The 19,086-nt window shown below is 33.3% G+C and overlaps 1 protein-coding gene across 3 annotated transcripts in view; it reads right to left on the minus strand.

Annotated features, from left to right (window-relative positions):
* Positions 1-2,927: 2,927 nt before the first annotated feature.
* The window catches only part of LOC124360616 (transmembrane protein 198), a 51,557-nt gene continuing 35,398 nt past the window's right edge, over positions 2,928-19,086 (minus strand). For 2 of the 3 annotated variants that reach the window (XM_046814377.1, XM_046814378.1), the window contains exons 2-7: positions 15,964-16,159; positions 15,315-15,425; positions 12,405-12,623; positions 11,244-11,477; positions 8,896-9,032; positions 2,928-3,217 (exon numbers count right to left, since the gene is read on the minus strand). In XM_046814377.1, the coding sequence (XP_046670333.1) occupies positions 3,053-3,217; positions 8,896-9,032; positions 11,244-11,477; positions 12,405-12,623; positions 15,315-15,425; positions 15,964-16,153 (1,056 nt within the window). In that variant the 5' untranslated portion in view covers positions 16,154-16,159 and the 3' untranslated portion in view covers positions 2,928-3,052. The remainder of the gene's footprint in view (positions 3,218-8,895; positions 9,033-11,243; positions 11,478-12,404; positions 12,624-15,314; positions 15,426-15,963; positions 16,160-19,086) is intronic. The other variant, XM_046814379.1, reaches the window with a different exon arrangement.

Below are 19,086 nucleotides of genomic sequence, written 5' to 3' on the forward strand. Positions count from 1 at the left end.
ACCTTATTTTATATAGTAAAATTATTTAATTGTGGAATATATATTGGTGAAAACATACCATTTCAAAAAACATATGTTTTATGGAACCTTTTATCTAGTTTGGGTTTATTTCTTAAAGATGATATCATGCATGTGATGGCCGTTAACCTGGATACAGGTTTCCAACCTCTGGAGAAAATCATTACGCACTCTCATCAACATGTCTTGTCCAATCAAATTCACCTCTTCGGTGATTGCATCTTTTAGCTGCAATAATGTTCGTGGTTTGTGAACATAGACACGAGCTTTCAAATACCCCCATAAGAAATAGTCACAGGGCGACAAATCTGGTGACCTCGGCGGCCACGGCACGTCACCAAAACGTGAAACTTGCCAGGGAACATCTTCTTCACAACTCGCATCGATGCAGCGGCAGTATGCGCTGTAGTCCCATCTTGTTGGAAGTAAACATTTTTCACGTTTATTCCTCGCCTCCGAAGTTGTAGCTTGAGATATGTTTCCAACATGTGAACATAGCGTGCAGAATTCACTGTCACTGTGACTCCATTTTCCTCAAAAAAATACGGACCAATTATCCCAAAGTGGCCTACAGCACACCAAAACCGTTACTTTTGGAGAGTGGAGTGGTTTTTCATGAAAGTTACATGGATTTTCAGGAGCCCAGTATCGTAAGTTTTGTTTGTTCACTGAACCGTTTAAGTGGAAGTGAGCTTCGTCGCTCATTATCATCATTACATCAGGATTATCAGTAAACAACACCTGCATACGTACTGCGAAATCTTCTCTTTGTCCATAGTCCCTCTCTTTCAGTTGCTGTACCATCTGTATTTTATAGGGATGAAATTTCAAATCTGATTTTAAAATTATTCTGACAGAATCGCGCTTCATGCGTAGCTCTTGTGCGTGTCTTCGTGCAGAGCGAACCCGGGCTCCTCATCAAAGCAGTTCTCACTCTAGCGATGTTGTCTGGTGTTCTCACTGTTCTTGCTGGACCGGGTGGCTTTTTCTTTGATACTGTTCCTGTTGTTCTGAACTTGTGCACCCATCTTAGCAATGTATTCCGGCTTGGAACCGTGTCATTTCGCGCAATATTAAAGTGGCGTCGGAAGATACGCTGTGTTTTGATAACGGATTCGCCATTTTTAATAAATGTGTCATATGCAAAAACACGATGCTGAACTGACCACTGATCCATCGTGACTAAAATGGTAAAGCTCACTCAAAACAATGACATAACCTCAATCTCCCTAGAACGTGTAACAACAATGTAACAGCTGTTGCAAATTCGTCCGGTTCCCGGCAGTCACCCTGTATATGTATATATATATTTAACTGGGCAGTATTGTCACTTAAAACTTTAAAATAGAGCAAATGTTCTGGATTACAACTACTTATCACAAAGCATACGTGTAAGCAAATAAACCAAATATTTTTTAATGTGAAAACCAATTATGTGTATTCAAAATAAGTAAGTATCTAACACTTCACATCTTGCATAAAAATCTTGGTCATAAAAAATAAACCAATGCATATTAAATTTGTGCATATCCTTAAAAAATACATGTATTATTTTCAGAAATAGTATATCATAACAAAATATCAGGTCAAAAATTAAAATAAATTTTTTAAATTTACATACAAACTGTTATATTAAACAATACAAAACATACATATCATTATGCAATAACAACATCATCACAACGTTTGCAGTACACTTAATTCAATCACTTTTAAGAAGCATAAAACTCAAAATGGACTTTAGTAATTTAAAATCAAGTTGGAGTAATAAATAATTAAGAAAAATATTACATCAAAAAGCTATAAGCAAGATCTGTTAAAGTTATTAAATACAATGCAAGTGTACATAATGGATCATTTATAATAAATACAAATTAAATCGGTTGGATCCAAACTCAATCAATAATATAATGACATGTTATATTTCAAATTGTCAGCATTTAAGGTGTATATATTTATTTGAGGCCAAGTTTATAACAATGGATTTGAGGTCTAGTCTCCAACACACTGTGTATAATTTTTATAAATAACAGAGTTTACTGTGTGTAACTAGAGGAGGTATAACAATAGGAGTGTGTGGTTTATCACTTGACGTCAGCAACTGTCTTGATTGTAGTCAAAGTGCTAAAGCAATATTTTGACCTTTGAATACCTGAATGAGAACATAATCTAGATTGGCCCATGCCATTTCAACATAGTGTTTAATTTAAATTAATATTGCATGTTTTCTTGTTATATTTAACAAGCATTGTTATAGATTAGTTTTAGAGACATCCATTTACTCTTGAACAGTTAGATCAAATGGCACTTTTAACTTTCACTAACAAGTTAACGCCACAATACTGACAATAATGCTATTACAGGCCATATGTTAAAATTATTACATTAAAAAGAAATTTTAAGTCACAATATGTCATTTATTACATTATTAAATATATAACACAGTATTATTTAATATATGAATAAAATACAAAAACAGCAATACAACTGCCTTACAAGTTTAAACAGCTGACTTTTTGGCAACAATAAATTGCTAGTAATAACAGAAAATCTGCAGGCTGACTTGTTAGCGATGTTAGATCAACATATCTCGATTTTAAAACTCACCCCTTGAATAATTTTGTAATGTTAAATATCTAATACCAGTCATTTGACATATGCCATATAGTTGCTATACTTCTGCTTCATCCGTGTTTGAAAATAGCCAACAAAAGACTCTAATAAATAGCCATTGAAACTAAAAATAGCCATATAACACTTGAATAAGTGGAGAACTATGAAATACCATTGATATAATCTCTTCAATCTCTAAAAAAATGTCAAACATAGAAAGGTTGAAATAAAATAACTACATAACAGTATCATATGTATGCCCAATACATTAAATATTGTTTTAACTAAGCAAGACGTTTGTTGAAGGGATTTATTTCAAAATACAGGTTATAATAATTTGTCACATCATTATTATTTTACAACCCACATACATTATGATAGATGGACGTTATCACTGACCCAGGAGGTGGGGTGGGACGTACTATCGGTAGTGCAAGTCCAACTGTATCTCGTCATCTGTGAGGCCTGCCAGATGAACTGCCGTGGTCTCTGGCAGGATCGTCAGGTGTGTAGCATCGGACTGCAGGGTCGAGCTTTCTCCACCTCCACCACCAATCACTTTGCGCTGCAAAGCCTGGACGTAATTCTGCCATTAATATAAACGAAACATTACGTTAAAAATAGCAACAAAAATAACAAAAACAATAATAAATATATAATTTTTTCTTTTGAACATTTAAAAAATTCAATTTCAAATAATAAATACCATGTCAATACTGATTCTACAAGGAAGTAATTCAAATGGGCCCTTTAACAAAAAAATTTGTCCTATACAGGAAACTAGTTTTTTTGTAACTGCATCACCTAGTTAACTATCACAAAAATCAAGAATTTTTCTGTCAACGAGTTTAAAATACCCTAGGGATTTTAGCTTAGCTAGTAAGCTTATTATATGAGGATCATTCAATAAGTAACGAGAAAAATTACTAATGCTCAAAAACGGCTGAATTGATCGATATGAAACTTTCATATAAATAAAGTTAGCAATCTTGCTATGATATCTGATCGACTATTCAATCATATTTTGCAAACATGGTCTCAAATTTACTCAGTTAATAATGGTGAGTCCACTCAAGAATTGCTCCGTGGAAGAGCAACATGCCGTGATCATATTTTAGTCGCGGAAGGTGAGGAAAGTTGTAAAATCCAAAAAGAATGTTAAAGGTGTACAGAGGCAATTGTTTGAATTGATTGGACATTTACAAATGGGGTAGAACAATTTCAAAGTGGTCGTACAAAAGTTTCTCACGAGCAACGCAGTGGACACTAGTCGAAGTTGGATTGATGCGTAAATTCAGGACAATAGGCATTTCACTGTTGAACTGATAAGTGTAACAATAAATTCAAGTGTTGGAACTGTCCATAAAAATATTTACAACAAGCTCCAGTATAAGAAAACCTGTGCGAGTATGAGATGGTTGCCTAGACAACTCATGGACGCTCACAAAGAACCCAGCTTCAAATCAGACAACAGACAAGGTTATTTGAAAAGAATTGTAACTTGTGAGGAAATATGGACCCATCACTTGAGCCAGAGTCAAAATTATAGAGCCTTGATTGGAACCAAAGATATCCCACTCGCAAAAAATTCAGGACCTTGCTATCTGCCGGTTAAGTCGTGCTTACAGTATTCTGAGATTTTCAGGGGCCAGTTTATTGTGATTTTCTCCAAGGCCAAAGAACAATCAACAGCCAGTACTAAAGCAACATGCTGGGAAACAAAATAAGACTTGCAATTAGAACATAACGCAGCATGCATCTTGATTGATTGCGTGATTTTTTTTCATGAAAACGCCCGTCGACATACAGCACAGCTGACGAAAGAAAAACTTCAGAACCTGGGGTAGGAACCTTCCACATTCCCCCTACAGCCCTGACCTCGTCCCATCAGACTTCCACCTGTTTGGACCCCTTAAAGAGGGTATACATGGGAAACATTTTCAATCCAATGAAGAGGTTAAAAACCAGGTGCAAAAGTAGCTTCGAGAACAACTCAAAAAATGTCATGCCATGCATTTACATATTAGCAGAAAGATGGAACAAGTGTATGTGTTGCTGGGGACTATGATGAAAAGTAACCAAAGTTTTTTACTGATTGAATGAACCATTTTTGAGCAGTAGTAATTTGTCTCACTACTTATTGAATGACCCTTGTACACATTTTGACTACAAATGGACACACATTCTAATTATTTTGGTGATGATGATGATGGTACAGTGCTGCAGCAAATTGGTTAACTGGCTGAGCTTTATCGATGTCTATCACTCAATGGGCTGGAGAAATTTTATTTCTGTCTGTCTGTCTATACACACGATCAAAAACAAACTAACCTACAGACTTGAAAATGTGCATGAAGCTTCATTTCTATATGAAGAACACTGAGCGCATGACATTCCATGAGATTTGGCTGAGGGTTAGTAAATATTTTTACATTGGTCTTAAGGGTAAACCATGATGGCAATGAGAAAATAGCAGAATAAATAAATTTGTTAACCAATTTAGTACACTAGTAAGAGATATTTAAATGTGACATATTAAGACATGTAAACTAACTATCCCAACATACAACATCATTTTATGGTGACTTGGTGAGTAAACTTTTATTATTTAAACACCGATATTAAACCCAATTTAATGAACAAAAATGTGAATGTATGATATGGCAAGATATTGTGAAAAAGATATCTGCAGACTTGAGATTTTGCGTGAAACTTTATTTCTACATGGAAAAGAATGATCTGATGGTACACGTCTAATCATGGAATTTGATTTCAATGGCATGCCATTCACAAGGCTATTATTCACAAGGCTGATACAATTTCTCTTTTGTTTGCTAGGGATGTAAAAATTTCTTTTCCACGTGATTGTGTGTTGTTCTATCTGTCAATAATAATAATAGAAAACTAAAGACTTGAAATTGTCTATTGAAACTCAGCGAAGCCTGTTGCACAACATGTAGTGTGGCATACTCTTACCTTGTTTATATTCAAGATTATAGATGGAAGTAGGATTTATAATTTTATGCCAGAAATGTAGATTATAAATAAGCTTTAAACAAATATTTATACAACTTCCACACTTGTTCTGTGTGCTTTATTATTTAAATGTTAGCCTATGAGAGATGAAATATGATGATATCATTTGTTCAATAATCATAGAAGTATTTGTGATCCATGTATTTTCAGCCCATCAACTTTACTGATGAAAAGGGAGTGAAAAATAGTGCCTATTATAATTTAACATTATGTTAAATCAGTTACAGATGCTGAGGATCCATAGATATAAAGGCTGACAAAGAACTAAAGATAGTTGTTAATTCCGAAAAACAACATATTTGAATATTTAAGGTCTAAAATTCAAATATGTGATTGTCTTCAAAATTTTCTGTTTCAATACATTACTGACATAAATTAATGCAATTCAACCTCACTAGGAGAGTCATAAATATTAAGCCTTGTTTTAAAAACTGGTTTAATGACATAACTTTTAGCTTAGAGACAAGTTATATCACAAGTGGATACACAATAATAATCGTCTGGAGCAAATATCAGATACAACAAAGACCATTTGTTGGGTGTAATTTCCAAAAGGCTCACATTTTCCTTATGCCCATTTATATGTTGTTAATTATGAGTTAACATTATACATAATATAAATTCAATATAAATGTATACAATTTTTAGAGTTTAAGTTACATTAAATCTTTTATTTTAACCCCTTTATTGCAGCTCTATACTGAGTGAGACCATCTACTCTCCCTAATGTTCTGCATGGTAAGGCCTCTGCCATGACAACATGTAATTTTTGCAATAACAAACATTTTTACTATTGATCTCAGTACATACCTAGAGACAATTAATTCTTGATATAAATAATACAAGTTAAATTATTCAATTTTTTATTAGTGCCACAATTATCACAACACAATGAAATGTTCAAAAAAGATTATAAATAGCTTGTTTAGGCATACTTTAATCAAACAAAATGGAAGGGTTTTAGAGTTTACTTTTGGAGTTACAGTTGATTCTGTAAAGCCCAAACACTTCGTGTCAGAAGGGGAACACAGATGTGGGCGATAAGAGAATGTTGTCTTATTAAAGTCTAACAATAAGACAATATTCAGCTCTTTAAGTATTTCTTCAAGAAATAATGATCAGTGAAGAAAGTAATGTAAGCTGTTTTCTTCCAATACTGGACTGTTGAAGGCTATTAAGCTGTAAGGACAAAGAACTATCACAGGGACTATGCACTGAAAAATGCTTGTCAGAAGTTCTAAAGGATTTGAATATTAAGAGTAAGTTATATTTGGACCATGACAAAGCCCACTCTTCTCACACTTTTGCAAAATCTTTGGAGTTTTTGGCTGAAAATACCATCAAAACAATGTGTGACATCTGGTTATTCTTTAATCTGAAAATAATATATTGCATGGTCATCACTTTTCTTTGGAGGCAAAAGAGAGTCATAATTTTAACTCCATTCAGAAAAATTGAGTGGCTGGTTGCTTTAAACAAGTGGAAAATCTTACTTTAAAAGTGCAATGATGTGGGAGGTGATTACTTTGATTACATCTAATATTTAGTAAGTCTAGCACAAAAACTCTTCATATATCTCAAAACTATCAAAGTGACCCCTCATATCACTGATAAAAGCCTATTATTTTTAGAACACATATTGACCTTCAAAACTAGAGCATCTTCAATTTGATATTTCTGGATGGCCATTAATCAAATCTAACTTTCTTTCACCTGTATTGGAAGACATTTTTTAAATTCGTAAATAATGAATGTATTTAATAAACAGTCATCGATATTAAACAGTCAGTACTATGACAACCATAACAAGATGTCAACAGAGAGGATTTAATCACTCATGCAGCTAAAGTTAGTCACTTCTCAGAAAAGAGGTTGCATTAAGTTATAAGACTGTGATATCTAAACTTTTTTTGTTATTCTGTTTGCTATACTATACCACTACCAGTACGCGAGCGGCCAAACTGCAGTATAGATGGCAGTTGCCACTTAGAGGGTTAAAACAGAACCATAATTTTCAAATATTCTAGGACTGTAAGCAAGAGCATCTAGTCTTTAGTCTTAATCTTTGAAAATATTTTATGCCTAAAATCTTCGTAAATGTTGGCCATTTAAAGATGAGATGTTAAAAAACTAATTTACTCAGTCTGTTATAAATATTTGGGTGTAACATTACATTTTATTATGTCCAATGTTTCATTAGTTGCAGCATGTTATGTCCTAGTTGTAATCTATTTATTGTAATTATATCAGTTGTAGATAGTTTGTAACAAGATTCACTCCCACTGTTAACAGCTGAGGACAATCAAATCTCTAATAGAATAGCATTTCCAAACTGACATTGGCTAATATAAAATTATCAAAAACTAATAATCTTAGTTTATTTATGAACTAAACAATTGGAACACAATCAATTATAATTCCAATTTAAATTACAGTACAGGTAGGTTAGTTTATGCATTCTTGAACTAGTTTTCTTGTCCGTTAAGATTAGAGAGATCCAAATATGTATACATAATTCCCTCTTTCAACTAGCTGACACTAAATAACCATAAAATATATACAGGGTGTAAAAAAGTCCAGTTATAGGTAAAGCAATAAGACTTGGTACATCATTACTGCACCTACAAACTACTTTTTGAAGATATTAAACCATCTAGAACAGGAGCTACATTATACATGTTTCAAACTTTAAAATGGCGTAATTTTTTAAAGATTGGATCTTTTGAGGTCGGATTAGTGGCATTGTACTCTACTAATAAAGACCTTTAATTTGATGCACTACTAAACCTATGCTCTCATTTAAGATTTTTTTCTGACTCCTTGCGTGTCATCCCCTTGACTTGACAAAAAAATTGGTAGTTACTTCAAAAAGTATATTTATAGGTGCAGTAATGTATATTGATTGCTACCTGTAATCATTCAGGAATTATCAAGCCCATGCGGAACTACTTGTTTTTTACAACTTGAATATAATTCTGTAAATTGTTTCACAAGTACCGTAACAGTACAAACTCATTTATCTTAATTAATTAGGGCTACAAATGATCTGGATAGACCTGGCACACAGTAAAAATACCATACTAATAATTTTAGGAACTGCTATGATGTTACATTTGCATATGTTGGCTATGAAAGGGTTAAAGGTCTAAGACATACCAAGCATAGGAATGTTATTGTGAATTAAATAAAAATATTGCCTTTAGCAGCAGTATCAAATATAGTACCTACCTGACTAATAACATCTCCATGAGCAGTCCGCACTTGATACAAGTACCGGTACTTCTTCTGTCGGAGCTCAGCCCTTTGCTCTCTAGTTCGCACTCTTGGCATGTTGGCATGGCGGTTTTGGTGCTTTACTGTCACCACTTATATGAAAAAGATAGAAAAGTAAATTAAACATTTAAACTTTAATGATAATAAATCATTTGGGGCCATCCCTTTAATTACATAACACTAAATTCTAACTTTTCAGATCCCCTCCCCCCTCCCCTGTTACAGAATAGTAATGGTAACATTAATCCCCTCAAACATTACGTACTGCTGCCACCAACAACCTCACACCTGAAATTTATACTATTCAACAAATTTTTTTCAACTCCAAAAGAAAACGTGATTAAATAATCTAAAATTAGCATTCCAAAACTGTACAACATGGTTTTGAACTGTTTGCTGTCTCTTCTAAGGGTGTGCATTTTTGTAATTTAGAACAGTGTTACTATGGCTACTTTTTTTAATGCAACCACAACGTAACAAGACAATCACTACACCATCGCTCGGCATGGTGCTCACTGTACTGTTACACTCGACTGTAATGCACATGCACAACTGAAACACGATTCAAAGTTTGCTTGCTTGTCGCTCCAGTTGCCGCACATCTGTCTGTAACATTGATATCTATGGTACATATCACCAGACATAAAGCATCACACTTCCTATCTCCTAGCCTACGATGGCAGATCTTTGAGTCATTCTTCTTACCAACTTGCATATTTGGATTTATCATAGAGATAATGTTAACCCGCAAAGTTTGATCTAATGTCAACGTTTGGCTCAAACGTCAAAAACTCATACTACTCGGTCAGAACACTTGACACAAGCAGATTGAAACAAACTGCTTTACCATTTAGTGGGGAATTTATATGGGAGATTCAGACTTCATTCCGTTTGCTTTCTTAAGGTGGGGGATGTATTTAATACTAACTTTAAAGTCTTTGGGAGAAACAGGTGAATTTTGTGAAAAAATTCAAGTACTCAATTATTGAGGTTTAATATTTACAACCCTCTTCCTGTAGCAGTGCATAACGCTGCTGAAATCTCCTTTCGTCTAGGGTGTTATGTAATTTAGGGACAGCCCCATTCTCTTAACTTAATAATAGGTAAAATGTACAAAAATTAGTAAATAGTCAAATTTTTTATTATGATTAAGTATCATGTATCAAAGCAAAGTTTGTAAACACTTACATCTGAAAACACTGTTACTTACATACAATGCAGTAATTGCTAAACAGAACCTATAGTTATGAGCATGCTCGAATTTCTACTCATGCATGTGGATTTGGAACCATTCATTTTTATTGTATGTTGTTAAGTAATGGGCTCAGTGTAAATGAGCTCAGCATCAACACCAACTATACGATTTGCACTACAGGAGAGAAATTAATTCCCTGAACAGGCGGGAATGTGTACGTTTCCCACACAAGCAAGCATCCTCATTATCTACACAACACTTTAGTTCTGTTTCACATTTTTGTCGTGTTCAGTGATGTATTTATTGTGATAATATTTTTATCTAAGGAACAAGATTGTTGCTGGTCTAGGTATTATATATTTTTGTCATGTTCAGTGATGTATTTATTGTAATAATATTTTTATCTAAGGAACAATTGATTGTTGCTGGTCTAGGTATTATATACTATGAGGCTAATAAACATATGCTGAGTGTAGGGTTGGTTGGAAAAAAGAATGTGGTTTTCAGACATTACACAACAAGTACTGTGATCACAAGTACTTCTAATACCAACTACAGTAGGTTAAATCTGAAGGACATGCCTAGCTTTTGTGATTTATTGTTCTAACAGGGTTGCTACAGGAGTCCAATAATGAAATTCCCTGACTTTTCCCTGATTTCCAGACCAAATTTTTCATTTTTCCCTGACTTTTTTCGACGCAATCCCCAGGGTTTTTGGCAATTAATGGGTGGAAAAAAGCGGTGTTGAGGCTAACAGGGTGGCAAATATAAAAAAGCAAAAAATAAAGTGAACACAGTTTAATACGTACAAAAAGATTGACTTAAATGATCTTTTACAACACAGAAGTAAAATACTTTAGAACACTGCACCATAAGTAATTAGTTTATTTGTGTATTGTTTATTGTTACGGCAGTAAGCTTATTTGTGTAAAGGGATTTTATATTTTTCCCTGACCAACGTCAAAATTCCCTGACTTTTCCCTGATTTCCAGTCCTGTTTTTTTTCCCTGACTTCCCTGATTTCCCTGACCTGTAGCATCCCTGTCTAACCATACAAATAAAACATGTACAATACTCAGGCATTGTCATTAAATAATACTTTACTCACATTGCTGGTGGTAGATGCCCCTGCCTGTGATGGCAAACTGTGTGATGAGTCCAAACACGACCATTCCTGGCCAGATGGACAGGATGATCCAACTGAACCAGCAGGGCTGGCCGGATTGGCGCAGTGTGATACGGTCCCACACCCAACGTACCATTATCAACTTCTCTACGAAGTAGTCAAGAGCCCCTGCCAATATTGCTCCACCATACACGCTCGTACCCATCACAGTTAGAGCTACACATAACATTCAATTTATAAAGAAAATAAGTATCAACTTTCATATTTACTAGATACATCACGGAAAAAAGTATGTTATTTATTTTTCAAGTTCATATAACCATTATAAATTTGTAAAGAATTATTTCTTATTATAATGATTAAAAAATAATATCAACAGGGTGAGATCTTAGTAACCACTTCCCAGTTCTCCTAAATGTGTTTCATGTATTCTGCTTCCATAAAAGTGGGCAGTAGGATTTAAGTTAAATAGTTATTCATTTCATTAATCTATTCTTAAGTCCAAGAAAATAGTAAGTACTGTCACCAAACCGTTCTTAATTTGAATTGTTTAAGAAATAAGCTATGGTAATTATTGTGTTCAGAAGTTCATCTTATGTCATAAAAGAGACAATATATTGAATTTTTCTGTCTACAATAATTGAATAGCCGATTTATAAACATTTAAATTTACAGATAATTTATATGAAGAACTTGCACATATTTTATTGTAATATTTAAACATTTTCAAAATGGCAAAAAGTTTCCAAATTGTGAACATGCATTTTTTATGAATGTGTTTAAATTTCTTGGTTTGAATTACAAAGTTTTTTCTTTGACTTTTTTGGCATGGATTACATAAAAGTTAGATCAGATTCCCGTTTGTATTTAGTGGTAAGTTAGCTATCAATTTAGCTATGACACTAAGTGCATGTATAATTAAAAAGCAATTTGTATATGACAACAAAATAATTCCAAATTAATTGTAGAATTGTAATAACTATAGGTATAGATGTCATATTGAACCATTGCAAAATATAAAGTTCAGTTCATAATTTGACATTTTTGAATAAATACTATATTTTTAACAGTTTATTTATGTATACATTTTTTATCGACCTTTTGCTTAACTGCTGGATAGCAACGAAACAATTTTATTTTTACCTTTTGGCCATTGCAGGTTTAGAACGGCGAAGAGCAAGCCACAGCCCAGTAAAGTGCCAGCTGTGGTGAGGAGGGTGGGGGGATGAGAGACCTGCTCAGCGGTCGCCAGCGACGCTATGGCTACGAATAGTCCTGTGTGGAAGCCTGTCATGAAGAGACCAACATACTGGACCAACATTGTGATCAGGCCCAGTAGTAGACCAGCACTCAGCGCCATCCCTGCCACAAGATTACATCAATTATTCAAACTAGATTTTTCTTTGTGATTCTTCAGTGATGTAGACTAGTAGCTAATACATATCAATTTTTAAAATTTAGCATTTCAAACCTTACCTGAAAAAAGACTACGATCCTGAGGAATTTTTTAAAAATATTGCTTAGGTATCAGGTAATCAGTATGAATGGGTTTATTGACGACTGAGCATTGGCAAAGCCAATTTCATGTCTGTCTGTCGGCAAGATACCTCAAGTATCTGTACAAGCTTACCTTAGATTTCAATTTATGCATAAGGCTTAATTTCTATATGATGTACATCGAGTTTGATGATGGTACATATCATTCCATGGGATTTTTGTTGAGCATTAGTGAACATTTTTACATTGATTTTATAAATAGATGAATAAAATAAAAATGCCTTTTATACAGTGAGTTTATTTCAACGGTACATCATTGTTTTGTAAATCAATTCTTGTTAAATCAAGATCTAGTTCTAAAATCACAATAAAGAACACACATATATATACATTACAATACATGGATTAGTCTAGTCGTATCTAGAAAATGTACCTAATAATTTCTTAAACTTAGTTTTAAAACTAACACAAGATACAATATTTCTGGTATGTTCAGGAAGGCCACTAAACGAATTGGGACCGAAATACGAGAAGCCCCTCCTCCCGACTTCTAGCCTCACCTTAGGAAAGTGAAGCTACAGGTGCTTTATTCAGAAACCTGCCCATGGTACAAGAGCCTCTCGACTAGGTAATGTGGCTCTCCAATCATGAGTGCCTTGTGAATCATGCAGCATGTCAGCAATTTACATACTACTCCCATAGGGAGCATTTGAGCAGCATCACGAAAAGCAGAAACATGACCATGAATGCGGAGGTTGAAAATGAACCTGATTTTACTGTTCTATAATTTCCAGATTCTATCCACGTCGCCTCCTGATATGCTGTTCCCATAGGCAAGATAACAGTAGCTGAATAATGACAAACCTAATGACTGCATGAGCTGCAGCTTAGCAGATTCTGCTAGCAGTATTCTGAACCTGTTCAGGTCTCTCAGTCTACCAAGAGCACACTTAGAGGCGTGAGAAACATAGTCAGTGAAAGTGAGATCACCGCCAAGCAAAACACAGAGGGTCTTAACTCTGTCACACAGTCGAATCCCCACTGTTCAGCACGACTGCCACCCCACCCCCACCAATCATATCACATTATATGTGATATTTGGTGGGTTGGTTGGTAAGTCTTTCATTGAATTCTTTTGGGTTTTTTGATTATCTGTTGTAGCAATGTATTAATATATCGATAAGATAAAGTTCAATAATGGTGCAGTTGTGATAATCCCTTCTTATTTGGCTGATTGTTAACAAAGCCTGTACTCAACAAATGATAACTTGAGATTAAATTGAGTTATAAACTAAAAATTGTTTTATTTTGCTTAGCTATTTCTAAGGGTTCTCGCAAATTTCCTCATCTGTCTGCTTGACGATTCTCATCTGTAGATTTTAAATTTTGCATGAAACTCCATTTCTACATAGGTAAGAATGAGTTAGATGAAGGTGCAAGTCTGTCCATGCGACTGAGCATCGTTTAAGTCTATCACTCAGTACGAATACAGATTTACTCTTCTGACTCTCAGGGGCACTGTAAAAATCCAATCTCTTGAAGGAATGTTATGCAATAGTATGTAGATATTAAACTAGTTTTCAAAGAATAGTTCAGAATAGTAGCGGTCATCTAGTACCAATTTTATGTGACCAGCAAGGTTTTTGAGTTTGTTAATCATTCTATACTGCTTGATAAAGTAGACTTATATGGACTGAGAATAAGGAACCTTGAATGGATCATGTCCTACTTAAAAGACCAAAGACAAGGCTACAATAGAAAAGAGAAATACAAGTTCCTCCATCTTGGGACTTTTACTGTTCATTACTAGTTTTATTTAGTTTTTACAACTTTTCATAGATGGTTTTATAATATAATGATCTGGAGGGATTCAGTTATAAAATGTGACATTTTTGAAATTGACATTGCTCTACCCATTTCTGAAAACTTTGGTTTATAGCCATCCACAAATTACACTTTTTGAAAATCACAAAATTAGTTTAATGATCTGGAACTAAACACTTTAAAATCTCAACTGATTCACTGTTCCACTAGAAAAACTGTATAAATAATTCTAATTCATGGTGCATGACGTGCTTTGGTAACCAGGAATTCTAGATTTAAATAAAAATTACCAGCCTATAGATAAAAACCTTCAGATAATATTCATGTCAGATCTGTGGTTTTAGGAAAAATTTAGCACATCATGCTATGCCTTCTCCCATGACACCAAGGTCTACAATATTCTGGACAAAAATTGTAAAATACTGTCTAATACATTTTAAATTGAAAAATTGGAAAAAATATGAGTATCTTGGTTATCAAGTACCTGTAAAATTATCGATTGGTTTTTAATGAAATGATAATACTTTACCAAGAATTAGTGTAGGTTTGCAAATTTTATAATTTATAAACAATTAATGATGTTCATAATACAGAAATAACAATATTAATTTCAATTTACAATGGTAAATCAAGCACATGTTACTGTAATGCTGTAAAATATAAACCAATTTTATATATATATACATACATTTCATTTAATTCAAGTTTCATAGTGTTGAGAAAAGTACATACCTGCATTAACGTAAGGTGGCAAGAGTTTGTCTTGGATGCAGATCATGTAAATAATCACTGAGCCAAATATGAAACCCGTGAGGAACATGACTGCCTTGAAGCATCGATAACCTGGACATCAAAACATTATATAAGAGTGGAAGAGTCTCGACGGTTTGATGCACTCTCTACCTTCTCATCAACAGCTTTACCAATGCTTGACACGTTTTGAACGAACAAATATTTACTTAGATTACTTATGGAATCTTTATCAAGGTTAACAATAAATAAACAAATTGAAAACCTTCTGATTAGTATTTGAACATACATGAGTCTGATTTATATGATGTATAAAATATACAAAAGTCTCATCACCAGAAGCATTGCATTTATAGAACTACAGCAGCATTTAAAAAATAAAATTCTACATTACTGCATAGTTGGATAGAGCCTAGTAATTCTTAAAACAATAAATAGCTATTTTTTAATAATGAAAAATTCATATTTCTGAATGAACTCATGAAAAGTTTTATCTTTAATGTAACTTAGATGTAAAAGTAAAAATAGTACAATACGGGATTCATTATGCAATAAAATTGAAAATCTCCATTTAGTGATAGTGTAAAACATATATATGCAATATAAATATTATTTTAAAATATCATCTCACCAAAAAGACTGTAAACTACGCCGAAGACCAGATACATGGCACATATGACTGCAGGGACTAAATCATATTGGTAGTCGATGGTTTTGCAGCGTTCAGGGTATGTGGGTACGACTCCTGGTGCTCCGGGCAGTGGTGGTGGACTGCTGTACAGTACTCCCTTGTCCACCGGCACTAGACTGTCCGCAGACATGCCGTCCTGCAAATAAATTAATTGTACTTTATTTAAATACCTACCAGTACTTTTATATAGTAATACAAACACCATTAAAGACAAGATGATGGGACAAGAATATAAAACCCTAAATACTTGACATATTCATTCATTTTAAGAATATGAATGTTTTTTTTATTATTTAAAAAGAAATTACTTTAGAATCATTCTGTTGAAGTGGAAGATTACTGTTAATATGATACTATATTGCTTGTTAAATAAGAAACACAATATTTTAAATTGCAACAAATCCCATGTTCAGACATAACAATTAACGAACATCATTATTTATGATTTTTGAGTTATAATAAGTAGTAAATGATAGTTTTGAATGGATGATTTTATTCACACTCAAGCCTGGGCTATAACATCACTTTGTGGTAACCATTTCTCCAATTAATTCTTACAAAGGTAAAGAATTAGGCTTAAGGTAATGCAATCAGTTTTCGGTTGAATTCATGGTTTTTACATTTCTAAATAAAATTTTTTTCACAGCCCTTTAAGATACCGTTTCTGAAAACTGGAAAATGGACCAAATTTTTAAAACTATTTCCCTGATAGTAGCAAGAACTGAAGTATAATTTTGGAACATCATAATATCACATCAAAAGAAAAATGGTTAAAGATAAGGATTTGAACTGTTTGCAATTTTACATAAAATATGACTGGAAGAAATTATTTGTATTGTATTTATAAAGTAGTTTGATTTTCTCAAGAAAAATTTACAAAAAAATCCTTGTAATTTTCTTAAATTGCATTTAGTTAAAACAATATCATTTACTTAAGTTGTAAATTAATGAAAAAAAACCTTGTAACACTCTGGAGTTATAACTTATGTATGTAATGACATAATTTCACATTTCTATCATTAGCATGTTTATTTGGATCTGATTTCAAAATTACCGTAATTTCCCACTTTAAATGTCTATAATTTCTCATGGAGTAATCAAAAAAGATCTTTTTTACTGTTCTGTTTCTGAGAAGGGCTACAAAATTTAAATAGGAAAATACTTTTCATACAAAAAATCAATTGCACCAGCTTAATCACATAAATAACCAAGATATAATATCTCTACTTTATACTCATCCCTCTCATCCTTTTATGCAGAAATAGTATAACAGATTTATTACTCTCATGCCTGAGCTAAAATATTATAACTTTAATAAAAACCATATAGAATAAAACTGTCTGTCTGTCCATACAATATCTTGAAAACAAACTGACCTAGAAACTTAACATTTTGAAGGAAGCTTCATTTCTATGCAGGTAACATTGAGTTTGAGAAATGTCACTCCCTAGGATTTGGCTGAGTGTTAGTAAACATTTTCACATTAGTCATATAGAACCATGATGGCAACGAGAATTCTGTAGAACATGCAACAAGTAATGTGGTGGATTCCTACTTTGTCCATACCATATGTATACTTATATAACATGTAACAGGATTATTAATCTTATGTCAGAGCTAAACCATACTGATTCATACTCATCTACCACCCAAGATAAAGATACATAACAGGATTATTAATCTTATGTCAGAGCTAAACCATACCTGATTAATACTCATCATTCTCACCAATACATACAATGATAACATAACAAGATTATTAATCTTATGTCAGAGCTAAACCATACCTGATTGATACTCATCATTCTCACCAATACGTACAATGATAACATAACAGGATTATTAATCTTATGTCAGAGCTAAACCATACCTGATTAATACTCTTCTTCTCACCAATACATACAATGATAACATAACAGGATTATTAATCTTATGTCTAGAGCTAAACCATACCTGATTAATACTCATCATTCTCACCAATACATACAATGATAACATAACAAGATTATTAATCTTATGTCAGAGCTAAACCATACCTGATTGATACTCATCATTCTCACCAATACATACAATGATAACATAACAGGATTATTACTCTTATGTCAGAGCTAAACCATACCTGATTGATACTCATCATTCTCACCCAAATACGTACAATGATAACATAACAGGATTATTAATCTTATGTCAGAGTTAAACCATACCTGATTAATACTCATCATTCTCACCAATACATACAATGATAACATAACAAGCTTATTACTCTGATATCAGAGTTAAAACACACCTGTTTGATACTCATCATTCTCACCAATACATACAATGATAACATAACAAGCTTATTACTCTGATTTCTGAGCTAAAACACCTGTTCAATACTCATCATTGTCACCAATACATAAACTGATAACATAACAAGATTATTACTCTGATGTCTGAGTTAAAACACACTTGTTCGATAGATACAAAGAAAATGTAACAGGCTTACTCACTCTCATACCAGAGAATGTGTGTGAGAGAGAGAGAGAGAGATAGACTATGCTATCATCTGAGAGACTATTCTCTGGTGTGCCAATGTGTTGTTGAGTTTAGTGACATGGTTGGTATTTGCTACAATCTTTCCAACCTTCAGATGTAAGCTTGAGTTCTGTTGACAAACTTGTTCTGTTATCAACTATGACTTGGACGAGTTCATTGTCACATTTTGTTTTTGATATCTGAAGACGAAGAAAGTTTCCAAATGGCAAAGTCTGGAAATCTGTTACTATTTCTAATTCTATCAATAATAAACTTTATAAATAAAGAACCTTCTGTCTCTCAGGATAATACTTAAATTGTATTGTTTGAGGATGACATTAGCACAAATGTAGTATTTAACTGCCAGTGAGCCATAAGAAGTTTCACCTGACATACTACTCTGTGAACACCTTTTATCTCATAGGAATGGGATTGATTATAATTACATTGCACTGTATGAGTATAGGAGTAGGATGTAGATGTAGTATGTATGCTATACTGTGAGTCAGAGAAAGAGAATTAGTAGTCCCATAAAATTTGGATGAA

Source organism: Homalodisca vitripennis, chromosome 4 (assembly GCF_021130785.1).
Source record: "Homalodisca vitripennis isolate AUS2020 chromosome 4, UT_GWSS_2.1, whole genome shotgun sequence".
Taxonomy (NCBI): domain Eukaryota; kingdom Metazoa; phylum Arthropoda; class Insecta; order Hemiptera; family Cicadellidae; genus Homalodisca; species Homalodisca vitripennis.